The sequence below is a fragment of the Misgurnus anguillicaudatus genome, chromosome 15 (genome assembly GCF_027580225.2).
Source record: "Misgurnus anguillicaudatus chromosome 15, ASM2758022v2, whole genome shotgun sequence".
Classification (NCBI taxonomy): Eukaryota; Metazoa; Chordata; class Actinopteri; order Cypriniformes; family Cobitidae; genus Misgurnus; species Misgurnus anguillicaudatus.
The window spans coordinates 11,952,100-11,970,146 of record NC_073351.2 but is presented as its reverse complement, the minus strand read 5'-3'; the positions used below and the strand labels follow the sequence as shown (position 1 = coordinate 11,970,146).

The 18,047-nt window shown below is 37.1% G+C and overlaps 2 protein-coding genes across 3 annotated transcripts; both read right to left on the bottom strand.

Annotated features, from left to right (window-relative positions):
- Positions 1–3,483: 3,483 nt before the first annotated feature.
- c5ar1 (complement C5a receptor 1) lies at positions 3,484–6,826 on the bottom strand. The gene is made up of 2 exons (XM_055174444.2): positions 6,617–6,826; positions 3,484–6,208 (listed from the first exon to the last, which is right to left on the bottom strand). The coding sequence occupies exon 2, from the start codon at positions 6,201–6,203 to the stop codon at positions 5,115–5,117; it is 1,089 nt and encodes a 362-aa protein (XP_055030419.2). The 5' UTR covers positions 6,204–6,208; positions 6,617–6,826; the 3' UTR covers positions 3,484–5,114.
- A 326-nt stretch (positions 6,827–7,152) lies between these two features.
- Positions 7,153–16,164, bottom strand: lbhl (LBH regulator of WNT signaling pathway, like). Of its 2 annotated transcripts, XM_055174448.2 has the most exons (5): positions 15,922–16,164; positions 15,604–15,745; positions 10,806–10,881; positions 8,853–9,132; positions 7,153–8,678 (listed from the first exon to the last, which is right to left on the bottom strand). In XM_055174448.2, exons 2-5 carry the CDS (start codon positions 15,648–15,650, stop codon positions 8,623–8,625), a joined length of 459 nt encoding a protein of 152 aa, XP_055030423.2. In that variant the 5' UTR covers positions 15,651–15,745; positions 15,922–16,164; the 3' UTR covers positions 7,153–8,622. The 2 variants fall into 2 exon arrangements, with proteins under 2 accessions (XP_055030423.2, XP_055030422.2); XM_055174447.2 differs by lacking the exon at positions 15,922–16,164 and having other exon boundaries at positions 15,604–15,910.
- Positions 16,165–18,047: the final 1,883 nt, after the last annotated feature.

Below are 18,047 nucleotides of genomic sequence, written 5' to 3'. Positions count from 1 at the left end.
TCTGAAAAGCGTGGTGTGCTGTGATTGGCTAGCTATTTAGTGGTTTGTGATTGGCTGAATACCTCAAGCAAGTGATGGAAATTTTGGGGATTATCTCCATTCTCTCTTGGAGTGTCTGAAGTCATGGCGGCGATGGCAACAATACAACAGCAAGAGTAAAGTTTATGCCTTCTTTTTTGCGTATAAAATTGGGCGGTGTTAGGCAAATCTTCCCACCCAATGATTTAGCTATGTGTGAGGCAGTGGTGGCCGGTGACTTCTTTTATCGAGGGCACTCGGTGCATCACGTGTCTTGTCAAAGTGGGTGCCTCCTGCAAACGCGTCTAAAGGGATTATACTCACATAATCTCATGAATAATCAGAGTTTACTGGGGAGTGTCTTACGTGTATTTTGTGAACGTGAGCGTCTCTTTTATCATAAAACGGTTTTGACGCGTGTGCAGCAGGCACTTGTTTTGACAAAACACGTGATGCACATGGTTTACATGACGCAACAAACACATATTTTGAAAACACGAGCAACACACATGACACTCCGAACACTTATTTTGAATTTGCGCCCCTCGGATGAGCAGTCACGAGCCGCTACTGGTGTAAGGCGTTTTAGTAAGGCGAGAATGAGCCTTCACTTTTATAAAGAATATCTCTTTGGGTTTAAGATTTTAATCTTTGTATCTTTATGCATCTTCTATATGCACAAACAGCTTTTAACACTACAAAGACAAAAGAAAACATTAACTTGCATCATATGACCCTTTTAAATGAAACCTTCAGTATACACTCTTATAAATAAAGGTGCTTAAAAGGTTCCACAGAACAATATCATAGAAGAATCTTTTTTGGTTCCTTACGTCTTAGTAGGACCAAGTACCTTTTTCACTACAAAGAACATTTTGTAAAACAGAAAGGTTTTTTTTGGATGTTAAAAGGTTTTTTTATGGAACCATACACCATAAAATGATTATTTAAAGGCATTGTGAAACACTTTTATTCTTAAAGGATTAGTCCATTTTCTTGAGGGAAGAGTCCAGATGGTTTGCTCACCACCATGTCATCCGGGGTGTTGATGTCTTTCTTTGTTCAGTCGGGAAGAGATTGTGTTTTTTGAAGAGAACATTGCAGAATTTTTCTAATTTTGATGGACTTTGGTAGGGCCCAACATTTGATACTTGACTCAACACTTAACAAGTTTCAAAGGACTATGAACAATCCCAAGCGGGGCGTGGGGGTCTTGTCTGGCGAAACGATTGTCATCTTTGACAATAAAAATGGCAAATATACACTTTTAAAGCACAACTTCTCTTCGTGTAGATCCGGTCGTGATGCGCCAGCTGACCCCACTACGTCACCGCAATACGTCATGACGTCAAGAGGTCACAGAGGACGAATGCGAAACTCCGCCCCAGTGTTTACAAGTGTGTTGAAAGAGGACCGTTCCTACGTTGTTGTATGTCATCTGATACTAATTAATGTCTTTGTGTCAGTTTATTGTTTACAATGGTCCGCAAATGTGCGTTTTATATATGTAACACGTGACCTCCCTACGTCACTACGCATTTACGTTAGGTCGCGCTGGACCGGACCTAGACGAGGAGTTGTGGTTTGAAAGTGCGTATTTGTTGTTTTTGTTGTCGGAAATGACAATCGTTTCACTAGATAAGACCCTTATGCCTCGTTTGTGATTGTTTACAGTCCTTTGAAACTCCATTGAAAAAAACTGTTAAGTGTTGAGTTAAGTATTAAATGTTGGGTTCTATTAAAGTCCATTAAAATTAGAAAAATTCTGCAATGTTTTCTTCAAAAAACATAATTTCTTCTGGACTGAACAAAGAAAGACATCGACATTTTGGATGACATGGTGGTGGGTAAATTGTCTGGATTTTTCTTTTGAGAAAATGGAATATTCCTTTAAGAGTGCAGTGCAACGTTTGAGCAATAAGTTTTTCCTCTGGGATTATTTATTACATTTCATTTTTTTGTTACATTTATTATGTTGTGAACAAGAAAGTTATACGGGTTTGGAACGACATGAGGATGAACCACTTTAATGCTATGTCCTATGTGTTTTCTCTATATTTTGCACAAGAAATAAGTAAGCTTGATACATATTTTGTAGCATGTTTGTTAAAGGATTACTCCACTTTCTTTAAACAAATCCTAATTGTTTACTCACCCCCGTGCCATCCAAAATGTTGATGTCTTTCTTTGTTCAGTAGAGAAGAAATGAAGTTTTTTGAGGGAAACATTCCAGTTTTTTTTCAGTTTAATAGACTTTATTGGACCTCAACAGTTTACAGTTTCAATGTAGTTTAAAATTGCAGTTTCAGAACAGCTTCAAGGGGCTTTAAACGATCCAAAATGAGGCAAACGTGTTTAAAAGGCACTTTTAAACCACAACTTCTCGTCTTGCACCAGCTGTGTGCACACCAGCATAGCCTCACGTGGTGCGCAATCATGTCGAAAGTTACGGATGACGTATGTGAAACTACTGCTCTAGTGTTTACAAGTGTGTAGAAAGAGGACCATTCTGATGCTGTTGTATGAGGAATGATACTAATTAATGTCTTTGTGTCAGTTTATTGTTTAATTTGGTCAGCAAATGTGCGTTTCATATATGTACGCCTGACCTTTCGACATGCTTACGCATCGCGTGAGATCGTGCTGGCGCTTCACATGGCTGGTCCAAGAAGTTGTGGTTTAAAAGTACTTTTTTTTATTGCTAAAAATGACTATTGTTTTGCTAGATAAGATAATCCCTTGTTTGTGATTGTTTAGAGCCATTTGAGGCTGCGTTGAAACTGCAATTTTAAACTGCCAATAAAGTGATTAAAATGAGAAAATCCTGACATGTTTTGCTCAAAAAACATAATTTCTTCTCGACTGAACAGGGACAGACATCGGCATTTTGAGTGACATGAGGGTGAGTGAATTATTGTGATTTTTAAAAGAAAGTGGAATAATCCTTTAAATGCATTCATAGTTTTGTTACTGCATCTTTTTTACATTTACAGAAATCAGTTAATCGTTACATGTTGATTATAAAGATGACATTATGTGGCTTATTTATATGCCTCATTTAGTGCACTGAAATATATATTTTGCTGCTAAACAGACAGACTCTCAAACATGTGCCATTTATATACGGTACGGTGGATAAGCCCATCAACATACATGTGAATATCTGTCATTGTTTTTGTGTGTATTAAATATGCCTTGCCTGCCTTTATTATATTATATTAGTTTACCATTTTCACTGCTACAGTGTTTATAATTTAGTCTTTCAAGCTGTTTCTGTGCATTGCATGTTCTTAATAAACTGCTTTTAAAAGTCACCCGGGTGTTTGATTGAAAATAATCTGAAGTGGTTTAATTCTACATTTTAAAAATGAATGTAGTTTTTTGATTGACCTCCCAAACATTTTTAAAAGAAAGCACATTGTGTTTATAGAGCTTTTAGGGTTAGTAAAGGTACTGGAGGAACTGGACTGGTAAAAAAAAACTTTATTTATAGATAAAAAAATATGGTGCAGTGGATCCAGGACAACAAATTAATTGGGACACAAAGTTACCTCATATTTTCAGTCTGATCAAAGAAACATTTCAATAGCTCCCTACCACAGTAAGTAATTATATATACAACAGAACAACAAGCCTTGGTTTCAGGTTTGCGAAACACAAAAACTGTAATACAAAAATAAAAACTATTCAGTACATTTATATAGCGCTTTTTACAATTGTTCATCATTTCAAAGCAGATTTACATGAAATAGAAACAAAGGGAACAACAAAGCATTGCAGTTTTATATAGTACACTTGCAGGAAAGGTTGATTATGAAATGTAATCATTGCTCAACATTTTGTATTGTTCATTTTCCATGAGTGATAAATTTAGCATTATGTTGACAGAGCAAAAATGCTCTTATATGGAAAAATCGTAGTTGCAAATACACGCCTAAATGTTTAATAGCGTATTATGGAAGTTGTACAAACATTAGCAATATTGTTGTTGCTATGCTGACATATGAAAATGTTTTATTTTTCAGTTTAATTCCTTTAAAATCCCTTGACTGTCACCGGCCCACAGGTGGGTCCAAATGTTTATATTTAACTATTTAATATATTTTTTGTTTGTTTTGTGGAAAGCGTCTAGTTTTCTAATTGTATCACTGCATTGAGAAAAGAATAAGTGAGAACAATTTTCTAAAATGTCATTGCCCATTTAACTGGCTTTACATGTTTAAAACACAAATATTTTGACATCCTGTATATAATTGGGAACCTCTAAGAGCCTAGTCTTCATATTTCAAAATCTTTTAGCAGTATTAATAATGCAGTAATTTGTACATTTTTGACAATAGTATTTGTCAAATGAAATTTTGATCAAAACTAGTTGAGACTTATGGCTAATAATTGTAGCATTTTGGGCATGAGGCATTTGCAAATTTTATTGTTTTTAAATAAATCTATAAGTAATTGCATTATTCTTATTTATTAAAATAAACTTAATCTTCTATGTTTAAATTTAGGGTTACAAATAAACTTGTTGACCTCTAGTGCGTTGTCAAGCACATAGCCTACATAACCACTAAGTTAAAGACACAGAGACTCTATGGTCCTCTTAGTGGTCTCAATCATAATTTAATTATCCTGTAGAAGTTAGTTATTTGTTTGGTTTTACAAATCAAGCGATTGTTTAACAATCTTATACTGCAAAATACTTTATTTATTAAAAAAATAATAATCATCTAGCACTGTACAAATGTCACTGAACAAATGTTGTCACAAGATACATTTCTCCATAGACATTTTAAAGTGGATGTGTAATTTAACAAATACAGGATTTCTAGTTGAAACTGCGGTGCTTGGTGACGATGATTCAGCACCATTTGGCTGAGGTTATGAATTAGGTTCCAATGCTGTCAACAATTTTCAGTTTCTTGAAAAGACGGGTTGTTTTTTTCTTCTAAGATTTCAAAATATTGTCAGTAGGATTCATTTTGTGTGGCCGGTTTTTACTTGACTCTACCGCTGGACTTGCATTGTATGAATCACCAAGGGCCACAGATTTGGGGAAAAAAATCCTCATTACTGTTGTACTGAGAAAACGATGTCTCCTATATCCTGGTTGAAGTGTAAATGTTCATTTGGGATTTTTCTCTACAGATGTTGCCGTCTGTGGTTGTTTTAGAGCTTGCAGTCATGGTATTTCGAGAGATCGGTGCCTCGGATGCAAAGTGAAGCACACTACGCAGTGAACTTATTAGATTTTCTTTGAAACCACGTCCGAGACACACGTAGAGTAGAGGATTCAGACAGCTGTTAATGTAAGCCAAGCAAAGCGTTAACACCTGGGCTAAATGCAGGCTGGCATGTAATGCTAATTTATCATGCAGTATTATTTCAAGGATATCCACAATGTGCAGAGGAATCCAGCACAGGAAAAAGGTAGACACCAGAACAAGAATGACACGCAGCGTCCGGGCTGACTTGTTATTGCCGCGGTGGCCACGTCCAAATTTTGACGTCTGGTAAACCTTCCAGTGGCTGACACAGATGATCAAGAAGGGTAACACAAAAGACAGGAGAAAACGAGAAAGAGTCACAGCCAGGGCTTGACCATGGCTATGAAATGCATTACCACACAATATTTTTTTAGTCATACTTCGTTTTTCTTCCTGTCTATGCGCAAACTGCGGAGAGCTACCCAACAGAGCCAGCAGCCAAACGGCCAAGCAGGTGCACCGGGCTACCTTCGTATTCCTGTGGTTCTGACACCACACGGGTTTGGTCACCAGTAAAAGGCGATCCAAGCTGATCACGACCAAAAGCAGAACGCTGCAGTACATCATCATGTAGAACAGACCATGTAGTACTTTGCAAGCCAAAGGACCAAAAGGCCAATGCTGGTCTTGAGCGAGCGGTACCATCAGCATAGGCAGAGATAGGCAGCACAACAGATCAGCGATGGCCAGATTTAGAAACCACTGTGCGTTGACCGAGTTTGGCATTCTGAATGCAGTCACCCAAACCACCAGACCATTGCCCGGGACACCCAGCAGAAAAACAATGCTGTAGCAGATCAGAGCAACCCAATGCTGTACACCTAAGGTAGGTACCAGGTCTTTGGGGTCCACCACAATATCTTCACAGCCTTCACACTCAGTGTAATTAAAGTCAAAGTCAAATTCAAATTCATCCTCCATTATAGCTGTGAAAAATGAGACAGTTACAAAAATTAGGAATTACAGGAATTACAGAAATTGACGTTGAATGTTGTTTTTGCTCAAATAACAGATGTCTGATATTCCATCATGTAAGCAAAGTCAACAGTTTGGTTTCATTTATTTATTTATTTCATTTAATTTACTTTGGGCTATGGTTACGTCTATTAAATTTTCACTGACAGCCTTTGTTTTAGTCTAGAGTCTGTGCTGTGTTTGGACAACTATAAGCCTTTTTTTAAAATGCAAAAGTGCTTGTTGGGCATTTTTTTACTAAATTGTCATGTGTTAAAATTTTATGAACTGAAAGTATTAAAAATATATTAGTTTATTAGTTATTAAAATACATAGATAAGTACTATTCTGAGCTGACCAAAATGACCAAAATACATTACCTCTCAGATTTTGTTGCTGTGAAGTTGTGTTCGTGTCACCCTCCCCGAATGTAATAGTCAAGTTTTAACATGTTCAACCGTGATTAGGGAAAGGAAATGATTGCAAAATGTTGTGCGCACAAGCCCTTCCTTATTGATGTTTAAGCACATTTTGTTGCTCTGTTTTTTTGTTGTTGCTGTTTTTAGAACCGTTTTATAAAAAGTCATCACTTTATAAAATGTTCGGAGACAGTTGACACTGAAACTAAACAGTAGTTACATAAATAATACATTTCAGTGGCAATGCAAATTTCAATGTTTTCATTTAGTAATTTAGATTTTCAACTATTTCACGTACAAAATATTTAACAAGAATTTAACTTTGGGGGCAAAGTTGTATTTTTGGTTTCATTTAGGTAAAATATAGAATATTCATCAAAATAAAATGGATAAAAAACGTAGACCCCACAACATTGGTATTTAAATAATATATGCTTATATTGAACTTTATTCTTGTGAAAACAGATGATGTAAGCCTCTACAAAATGCAACTACAATTTGAAACCAGTTTTTGTTTATTTGTTATTATTTATGCTCTGAGGTACATCTGATGGTCACAGTAAAATTGGGAAAAAACTATGATAACTAGAAAATATAATTTTTACTGTAACTTCCCCACTAATGATGTTTAATAGATCACATGCTTATGGCTACTTAAAGGTGTGTTGACATTATATTTCTTCTTCCCCTTTTATAACTAAGTTTAAGTTCTCATTTAAACTGTGGTAATGGGGAATGCCAAAATGCTGACTGCAAAACACAGCAACATCAACATTTCACACTCTTGACAGCATGTAGTTAGATATGCTTTATTACAGACAAAATAATGGACTTAAGTTGTAAATAAAACTATTTAAAAGGATAGTTCACTTTGAAATTAAATTTTGACATGTTTTAGCTTACCTCATGGGCATCCAAGATGCAGGTGCCCCGGCCTCCGCGGCAGTTTCACCCTTGATATCCCTAGGTCAAACCGCTGCTGTCTGTCAGTCAAACAATGCAGGTCTATGGTCACCCACTAGAGCATGCACAGAGAAGTCCAAATCAAACAACTGTCCATCGCAAGCACACACCGATGGCCCAAGAAACGAAACGAGCGGTTTGTGTGAGAAAACGAAACACCATCTACATTGTTCCCGCCCCCTGCACACAACCACGTCTGTGCCCAGTCTGCGCATGCGCCGGAAGTGATCTCCTGAATGAGTTTGCGCGAGCATACTTAATTGTTTTCTTTTACGTCGGTTTAAACATCCCGGATGAGCCCAAATTAGTACAATGTCTATTAGCTGTCTTACCTACAATCTCTGTTCTGTGTAAACAATGAGTGACGTACACGCGCGAGCGATCACTTCCGGCGCATGAGCAGACCAAGCACAAACGTGGCTGTGCACAAGAGGCAAAAACAATACAAATAGTGCCCGTTCTCCCACAAAAACCACCCGCCTCGTGTCCCAGGCCACCAATGTGCACCCACGATGGGCAGCTGTCCAATTTGGACCTCTCTGTGCATGCTCTTTGAGGTAACGTTTAGTAAGTGACTGACCTGCACTATATCACTGACAGACAACAACGGCCCGACCCAAAAACATCAAAAGTGAAACCACCACGGAAACAAAGACACCCACAACCTGGATGCCCCTGAGGCAAACCAAAACACACCAGAATTTAATTTCAAAGTGAACTATTGCTTTAAGATGTAAAAAGTAAAATATATGTTGTATAATGCATACCGTGATCACAGTTTTTTTTTTTTTGATTAAGCTAAGACCACGGTCACAAAGTCACATTTGTTCATCTCACTCATTTCAAACATAAGATCTGTTCAAATGTCAGTGAGTTTATATTCAGAAAAGTATCCTGGAGTCATTTCCTGTAGCACGCCCTGATCAGGCCCAACAGCGCAGGCTTTAACAGTCTGTGATCTACAGTCTGACCCTGAGCAGGTGGCGGTGTTCAGTGGGCGGGGTTTAGTTTAAAGGAGGCAGAGTCGGGGTGTCATCCCGAAACTCATCTGTATGAAGATCTGCAGATCAAGATCGTGAAAGATTAAAAAACATGCTGATGTGAAAGCTCTGTGCAATTTCCACAATGTTTTTAGTAAACCAAACTTGAGATTCAGATTGAGGTCATTTTGATTCATGAGAATTTTAGAAGAAAAATACATTTTATGAAACTCATTTTCCATTTTAAAAGATACCTAATAGAGATGTGGTCTGCGGGTGGTTTTCAATGACAGATGTTTCTTCCTCTTCCTCTCCCCAGTCAGCGATGTTAGCAGGTGGGATGCACTGTTCCAGGAACAGATCTTCATCTTCATCAAAGTTCATGTCCTCTGGGGGCCAGCGAAGCTCACCACTCTCCACTTCACTAACATCAGTGGGCTCCACCACAATAGACGGCAAGCGTTCCTTCCCTGGTTGTACACATGTAAGAGTCCCGTCTGAACCCAAAACTACATCCACTGGGTCTGGAAAGATCTGCAAAATAAACAAGAAATAAAGGGGATGACTACAAAAACCCCACACATTGGATCCTGCTGAAATCTGTCTGAGTAATGTAATTAAATACAATCAGTGAACAATTTCTTTAAATCGGAATTAAATATTTGTGGTTTCTAGCCCATGAATGTTTGATTTAAGGCTATCTAAACCAATGGTTCTCAAACTGGGGGCCATGGCACACTGGGGGGCCCTGAGATGGTGCCAGGAGAGCACCAGTTTTATGACATTTTATAAAATATACTAATTTGTCATAAATTCTGTGTAAACAAACCTCTTATAAGGCTACTACCAACAGCACTACATAGTATACTTCAATATGTTTCGTTTAATTTAAATTTAATTTTTAGAATGTTTTATGTCTTGCATTTTCTTTCGGGAGGCCAAGGGATACACCGGGGGCTGCACGGCGAAAAAGTTTGAGAACCACTGATCTAGATGATGCTAGTGTTCTTCTAAACATTGACCAAACATACTTTTAGCTGCTAAATGCATTTTACAGAGATAAATAAAATCTTTACACAATCTTTATTTTATACTTTTTAGCACCTTTTTCACTAGGAAAGGCAAGATGGTTTTATCGGATACACATGCGGTGACACAATACGCATCTGGTCCGAACTTTACTTCCGGTTTCAGTTTTTTTAATAAAGGGATACACAAAATCACTTAAATAATAATTTAAGTGATTTTGTGCATAAAACAAGCAAAAATATCTGCCAATGGGGTAAGCAAAAAAATCGTAAAAATTTTTTAAACAATAAATTCAAGAAAAATTCAAGAAAATTTGCTTACCCCATTGGCAGATTTGTTTTGCTTGTTTTAGGCACAAAATCACTATCTAAAAAACTAGACTTATTTTCTTGGGTCGTTTTGCTCATCAAGAAAAAGCATCTTAATTTAAGAATTTTTTGATATTTTACTGAAAACATGACAAAAATACTAAGAAAATATTTTCTTGAAAATAATTTTTTGCAGTATACTGCTGAAACCGTCTATAGCACACATAGGTAATTCAAAGTGCTTTATATAGAAATAAATCATTTAAAGGCGGAGTCCACGATGTTTGAAAAACGCGTTGGAAAAGGAGACGGACCTTATAGCCAATCAAATCAAATCAAATGCCGGGTTGCGTATGTGTGGGGCGGGTCTATCAACAGAAGGTTCAGATTCTATTGGGGTAGGGGCGTGTTTGTTTAGGTGATTTCAAATACAAACATTGGCGTTCAAACATCATGGACTCCGCCTTTAAAAGAGAAAAAGACTATAAAAATAAGATATTTAAAATTACAATAAAAACAAAGATATATACGAATTTTAAAAAACAATAAAAAGGAAATCAATCTGATTCAATAAAAAATTTAAATGTGCTTTAAATCTGCTTAATCCTGCCTCATACCGCTTTGTTGGCAGAATCCATTAAGAGTCCGATTAAAAAAAAATGCTAATTTACAAGAAATCTTCTGAAAGCTCTTCACACACACACACACACACACACACACACACACACACACACACACACACACACACACACACACACACGCACACACACACACGCACACACACACACACACACACACACACACACACACACACACACACACACACACACACACACACACATTAATGATAAAAATGGTGGAGTTGTGTACCTGAAAGGGAAGTCTGTCACCTTTTCTCTGTACAGTAAATTCTTCCATGGCTTGCGCTTCTGTTACCACCAACAATCTGTTTAGAAAATTGGCAAGAAAAAAATAATTTTGGAACGGCAGTGGAACATTTACAGCCTGACCTGAAATATAAGATATATATCCTCTATATACTAAAACATGTTTAATGAAAATGTTATCAAGGAGACAATCATGTGTGAGAGTTATGTTTGAGGATCGGGACATGATATTTTTTTATTAGATTTTTGAGAAATAGAAGAAGATAATGTATAAAAAAATATCAGTCAATGGAAAACGTCCATCATGATAGAGAAACATGTGTGGGTGACATATTTAATACTAAGCTGCCTGCTACATAAAACAGTGACAGATGTTGCTCAATTCATTTCCTCCTCATTCCACTGATGCACCAAACAAGATTAATAAATCAAACAGGCCCAACTGAATGACCCAGTTTGTTTCAGGTATCTGAATCATTGCGAGTAACTATACAGAAACGCTACAGAAAGACATGTGAAGGCCATATGGATAGCAACAGTGTGTCCACAATATCACAACATAACAAAGCATGTAGTATTTGATAAGCGCTGTGGTTTTCAAGTGACTGTGACTAATCGTTTCTCTCTCAGGACACTGCAGTGGAACACTGAGTACAGGATTACAGTGCGTGTATATGCCGATTATATCCAAATGGATTATGTTCGCATACAGTCATTTTTCATTAGAGACAGATTGGATTAAGAATTGTGTTTTGGGGCTTGATTTTCAACATTAAAGCTAACGCTACCAATTTGGGTTGTTTTTAAGCCAGTGTGTTTTAGAGCATAAGGGGAAGTGGTCATTGTACACATGATGATCTGATTCTAAGCGGTATTGGTAAACCTTATGTAAAGTTTTACACGTTGTATGCAAAAATAATTCGTAAATGCACTTTAAAAAATCGAATGAAATCTTTTCTTTGAGGATTAATGAAGCCTAAAGACCTGCCGATAAACTAAATCCTCTTTTATTTTACTTGCATTCACTAAGAGGAACAGTGTATGTGTGTGTGTGTGTGTGTGTGTGTGTGTGTGTGTGTCTTTATCTGGCTCCATCTGAAATAGGAAAGTGCAGAAGTCAGGGTTTATTAAGAATCTGTTATCTGTTAATACAGCATAAAGTGACGGGTTGTAGCATGTCTGATGTTATTAGTTATAAACATAAGTAAAAGATAATGTTAGTTGTTAAAAGTTAGTTGGTTAATCGCAATTAAAACACAGGAAAATCAAACTGAGTCTATTTTGATAAAACAAATGGCTGACTATTTATAATAATCAATATAAATAAAAATATTCATGAAATCATGAAATATTGATTCTGAAATTACTATTTTGGAAATTACGTTATTTTAAATTCCCCCTGTGGTGAAAATCTGTTTTTTATACATATATTTGTGGTTTTTAATATGCTTTAAGACAAACCATGTGCAAATACATCATTCAACATCATTGATTTTTGCCATAAAATTGGAGACAGTCTCCTTCCCCTGGTTTCCTACGTCACAAACATGTAACCAACACATTAACACAGTTAAATGATCATTAGTTCGACTGATAGATATTATGTATGGATGCCGCGTAGATGGCTGCTTCAGCTCTGCATCTGTGATTATCACACATGCTGCTCACACATTGATAACATCAGTGCTATAAGATTAGTGCTGCAAACGTGCAATTCACCCATTGTGTGAAACCGGACTTAACAGTTATGTGTCTAAAACTGCTGAATGCAGCATCTTTTTACTTGCCATTTCTCTCAAATATTGTTCACAAATCTGTGTTAGTGAGCACTTCACGGGTATGACATATCAGGATTAAACAACATGATTATTGCACAGGTGTACCTTAGGCTGGCCACAATAAAAGGCCACTCTAAAATGTGCAGTTTTACTGTATTGGGGGGGGGGGGGTCGATCACCCACACACTGCCATACACACTGTCTACTATCCGTCCTGTTCTGTGAAAACTAGAATTCATCTATGAAGAGAACACCTCTCCAAAGTGACAGACTTCATCGAATGTGAACATTTGCCCACTCAAATCAAATCAATTACGACGACAACTGCGGTCAGGTCAAGACGCAAATAAGGATAGTGAGCATAGAGATGAGCTTCCCTGAGATGGTTTCTGACACTTTGTTGCAGCAGCTGTCCAGGTGGCTGGTCTCAGACAATCTTGGAGGTGAAGATGCTGGATGTGAAGGTCCTGGGCTGGTGTGGTAAGACACGGTCTGGGATTGTGAGGCCGGTTGAATGTACTGTCAAATTCTCTAAAAAAGCCTTTGGCGATGGCTTATGGTAGGGAAATGAACATTCAACTCACAAGCAACAGCTGTGGTAGACATTCCTGCAGTCAGCATACCAATTGCACGCTCCCTCAAAACTTGTGACATTGTGCTGTGTGAAAAAACTGCAGATTTTAAAATGGCCTTTTATTGTGGCCAGCCAAAGGCACACCTGTGCAATAATCATGCTGTCTAATCAGCATCCTGATATGCCACACCTGTGAGGTGTATCTCGAAGAAGAAGTGCTCACTAACAAAGATTTAGGCTATGTTTACACGTACATGGTTATTTTGAAAAACTGAGACATTTACCTTCGTTTACACGTAAACGTAGCTTTCGCCTCTGAAACCGACTCTTTCTAAAAACTCTGGCGAAAGTGGATATTTTGAAAACCTTTGTTTGCACGCTTGCATGTAAACTGAGACAAACGGATGTTTAGGCAGCCAACGTCACAGTATGAGAGCTCGCGCCTACATCAAAAGTGCAACCTATGTTTACATGTTTTAATTTTACGCGTGTTCGAATTGTCGTGCTGCAAGAACTGACAGGTGGATGATGTCAACATACCGCAAGAGCGAGTTGAGAAATCACATGTAGAGGTCTAATTTCGAATTGCTCTCGCAGTACTTTGACGTCATCGAATACCTACTGCAACAACTCCTCCCCCAACACAAAGAACCAGTCCGCGTCACCACCAGCGTCGTCGGTGATTGGCTTACGTGGGCTTGAGCTTGTCTTGACGGCATATATGTATGTGTAAATGAACGCTTTTCTGAAAACTGACATGTGTGCACGATATAATTTTTGAAACCGGAGAGGTTGAAATGTTCGTTTATGAAAATAGCCACCCACGTGTAAACGTAGCCTTAGACAGATTTGTGAACAATATTTGAGAGAAATAGGCCTTTAGTGTAGCCTACATAAAAAAAGTCTTAGACTAATTTGCATATTCAGAAATCCGCGTATGCTAAATGAGGTAAGGGTGTAGAGTTAGATTCAAGCTGTTTTAAGCATCAAATTAATGACTGTGACAGGTAAAGCTTTCATCTATGCTATTGTGATTCTCAAATATTAGTTTTAACTGATAATATATTAACTACAGGAGGACTTTAAGAAAAAGACCGTGGAGTAAAATAAACTAGACATGTAAAATGCATTGGCTTGACAAAGGCCATTTATGCAGTTTAGCTGTCTTTATACAGAGAATATTTAACATGAAACACATTTGACCTATCAAAATAACTCATCAAGACGTTATTGAAACAGCAACAATAAGGCCTGAAGTGATGTTGATATGTTATCATTTAAGGAAGTTTGTGGCTAAAACCGAGATTAAAAGACCTAAACAGCATAAAAAGCGTATCACTGCATTCATGTACTGTACTTAAACAACCTGCAACAAATATCACATGTATAATCTATGTAGACTACGTCACATATGTCTCTGTGGTAACAGCTAACGGTGTAATCCTCAGTCAGTGTGGTAAGTCATTAATAAGCTAACAGAACAGATTTCTCTCACGCATGACTCACAGGTTACAGGATATGGAGAAAAAGCAATGTAAGCAATGGTAAGAAGAGCATTTGTGCTAACAGTGCAAAGATCATGAATAAGCTCTTTGTTTGAAGAACTGGTTCGAAGAAAATATTTACTTCAAAGTATATTCCTTACACAAGAGTTTATCCCTCTTTTATATGTCTAAGTGTTAAATAATACATATGGTATACATTATTAATACTCCAAGTTACTCTGAATAAGAATGTCCGCCTATTCATGAACAAGACCAATGCTATTTACCATCACAACCTGCCAAAAATGTGAAAAATGCAGGTGATAATTTTTTTGTATTTACTGTAAAAAAAACTATATCAGCTATATTTATTAGAAGTGTATAAAGTGATTTAAAAAGGTGTGACTTTATATTTCCTTATTAAATACATAATCTGGAGAATATGTAACAATTTATTATGCATTAAAATATATATTAAAACACAAAAATTCTTATACTAAATTCTTAAATTAACATTTTAATAATATTTACATTTTATTTTTATTTTTTTTATTTACACAAAATGTTGCTATTTTCAACTTAGCGTTGGGTCAAGAAGGGATGAACCCAAACCATTGTAAGTTGGTTGTTTTTTAAACCCATTATTGGGTCAATTTCTGGGACAATTTAACTCAACGGTTGGGTTCGTCCCTTTTTGACCCAACGCCAAATTTACTCTAGATTAATTTAACATGTTTAATGTATTCTCATTTAATGTATTTCCCTAACCAACTTAAAAATAATTATAATAAAAATGATTTACTGTGCAGCAATATTTACAAACATGCATTAGGTTACACTAAATGCTTACCATATCGTAGTGCATTATACATCATATGAATATACCACATATTTTATATACACACATCTGTACATGCACAACTACAGGTCACACAGAAGTCCTACCCATCTGTGGGAAAGCAGCCATCCTCTTGGGCAGTGCAAAGCTCCATGCTGGGTATGATAATAGGGGGCAAAGGGGGGCAACTCCCACAGCATTGCCCCTCTGCAGGCCCCAACGGAGGGAACCGTCCTTCCAGTTTGATGCCTGGTGAGAGTACACAATCTGAAGCCTATGTAACAGCCCAATGATGGATAAAAAATTATGTACTCCAATTTTACTCCAATCGCACACCCAAATGTCACACCAATTTATGTGAAACAACCTTGTCCTTGTCTAATTTTTCCCATCCCTTACTCCCTTTATCCTAACCTCTTTCCTACCTCCTCCCCTCAAGCAAAGGGAAACGGGCTTTATAGAAGAGCTGGATTAGTGTCTATCTTGATTAGAATAGCCGGGCCGGTGACGTCATCCCAGTGAGCTGTTGAGTGGTGAAGGCAGACGGCCTGGCACAAGCATCAGGTGCACACACACACACCAGTGGTACTGCCATCCTATTCCAGTCTGGATGGGACATCTGGGTTGCTTCAATGTCCATTACAGACACTGTGGTTTTGATGAAAATGAATGAATTTGAGACTTCTGAGAGAACAGGCTGATGAAAGTTAAGACAGTATTCATTAATCCAAAGCAAATACTATTTTTATCTGACCTACTAGGATTCTAGAGCCCCATACCATAACCTGGCTGCCTAACCTTTAAAGATCACACCACAGTATAGGGCCTGTCCAAATACCCACATTGCTGTGTTTGCATTTGACCACTTGTTTGCAAATACGGTATGATGTATTTCCTGTATTTGACTGAAGTGTTTAAGTGGGTGTGAAGACCACAAGTGTGTGCAGAACTTTATTTATCTGATTGGAAATACTTGGCAAGTAAAGTTCTCAGAATTCTGAGATCCAAGTTTTTGGAAAGCACCATACAGTAGCTTTGGCCACCCCCTGGCCACCCCATTAAAAAAATTCTAGTTCCGCCACTGCTTCAAACTCCACAAAGTGCCCTGAAATGAGATGGTCTAGGCTACCAAGGATTCAGTTGGGTCACATGCTGTTCCCTCCAACCGCACCTATCAGCAGGAAACAGCACAGAGACATATCTGGCTTATTAAAAATAAATATCGAACTAAAAAAAAATTATTGTATTTATTTTAAAAGTATGACATGTTAATGAAGACTAAAGTAGCCAATATTATATTAAATCTTTAGACATATACAAAACTAAAACTCAACATACACAGTATATTTTTACAAAAAAGAATTTATAATATTAAAACGTGATGAGGACTTTTTCTCTGCAAAAATGTCATGACTATTATAAACGTGTGTTCTCATCCGCAACACAAAGCTCGCCAGACTTCAGCGCAGATCACATTTAGATGAACACGTCCTCCATGTGCGTCACCCTGAGTCGATTACATATGTTCACTTACTGAAGCATCCATCCCATAATACTGAATATGCAGATGATGTGTACAAGCATAGATTCTGCAGGACCTGGATGGATTTTCATAAGATCAGCAAACAGTTTAATGGCTCAGGACAAACAAGAAATTAAACAACCTTCACAAAACATAAAAACTGTCATTGATTTGTAACATCTTGCCGTATTGAACGTATTGAAGTTATTTTTTAGAAATTCTGTTATTATTATTTGTTTAAAAATTTCTTGTGTGAAATACCTTGTTCAGGGGAGGACTAAATTAAAAACAAACCTTCATTTTTCGGCATTTTCCAGATTCTGCAGGATGGATATAATCTTTTGACTGCCACTGTACATATATTTACCTACGTGGTAAATGATATATATGTTAGGACCTTTTAAAGTGTAGGGTTCGAAATTGTATCAAGCCTAGGGCCCCCAACCCCCTGTACTTTATGGGGTGGTTTCCCAGACAGTGATTAGCTTAAACCAAGACTAGGCCTAAGTTTGATTAGAAAATAAAACTAGTTTTAACAAACATGTTCTACTAAAAACATTACTTGTGTGCATTTTGAGGGAAAACAAAGGGCCCTGATGTAATTTAAGATATGTCAGTGCAAGTAGTTTTCAGTTTGGACAGCTCTTACATTTATTTTAGGGCTAGTCTAATCCCTGTCAGGGAAACCGCCCCTATGTGACCCTGGACCACAATACCAGTCATAAGTCTCATGGATATATTTGTAGCAATAGCCAACAAAACATTAGATATTTTGTAAATGTCCTACAATAAATGTATTAATGTATTTATCATTAGTAATGTGTGTTGACAATTTTCTCAATATTTAGATTTTTTTTGCACTCAGATTCCAGACTTTTAAATCATTGTACAAATATCTGAACGAACCATAGATTATTATAAAAAAGCCTATATATTCATATTTCAGATGATCTACGAATCTCAATTTAAAAAAATTACCCATATTAGTGGTTTGTGGTACAGTTTGGGGACCAGTTATCACCCATTGTA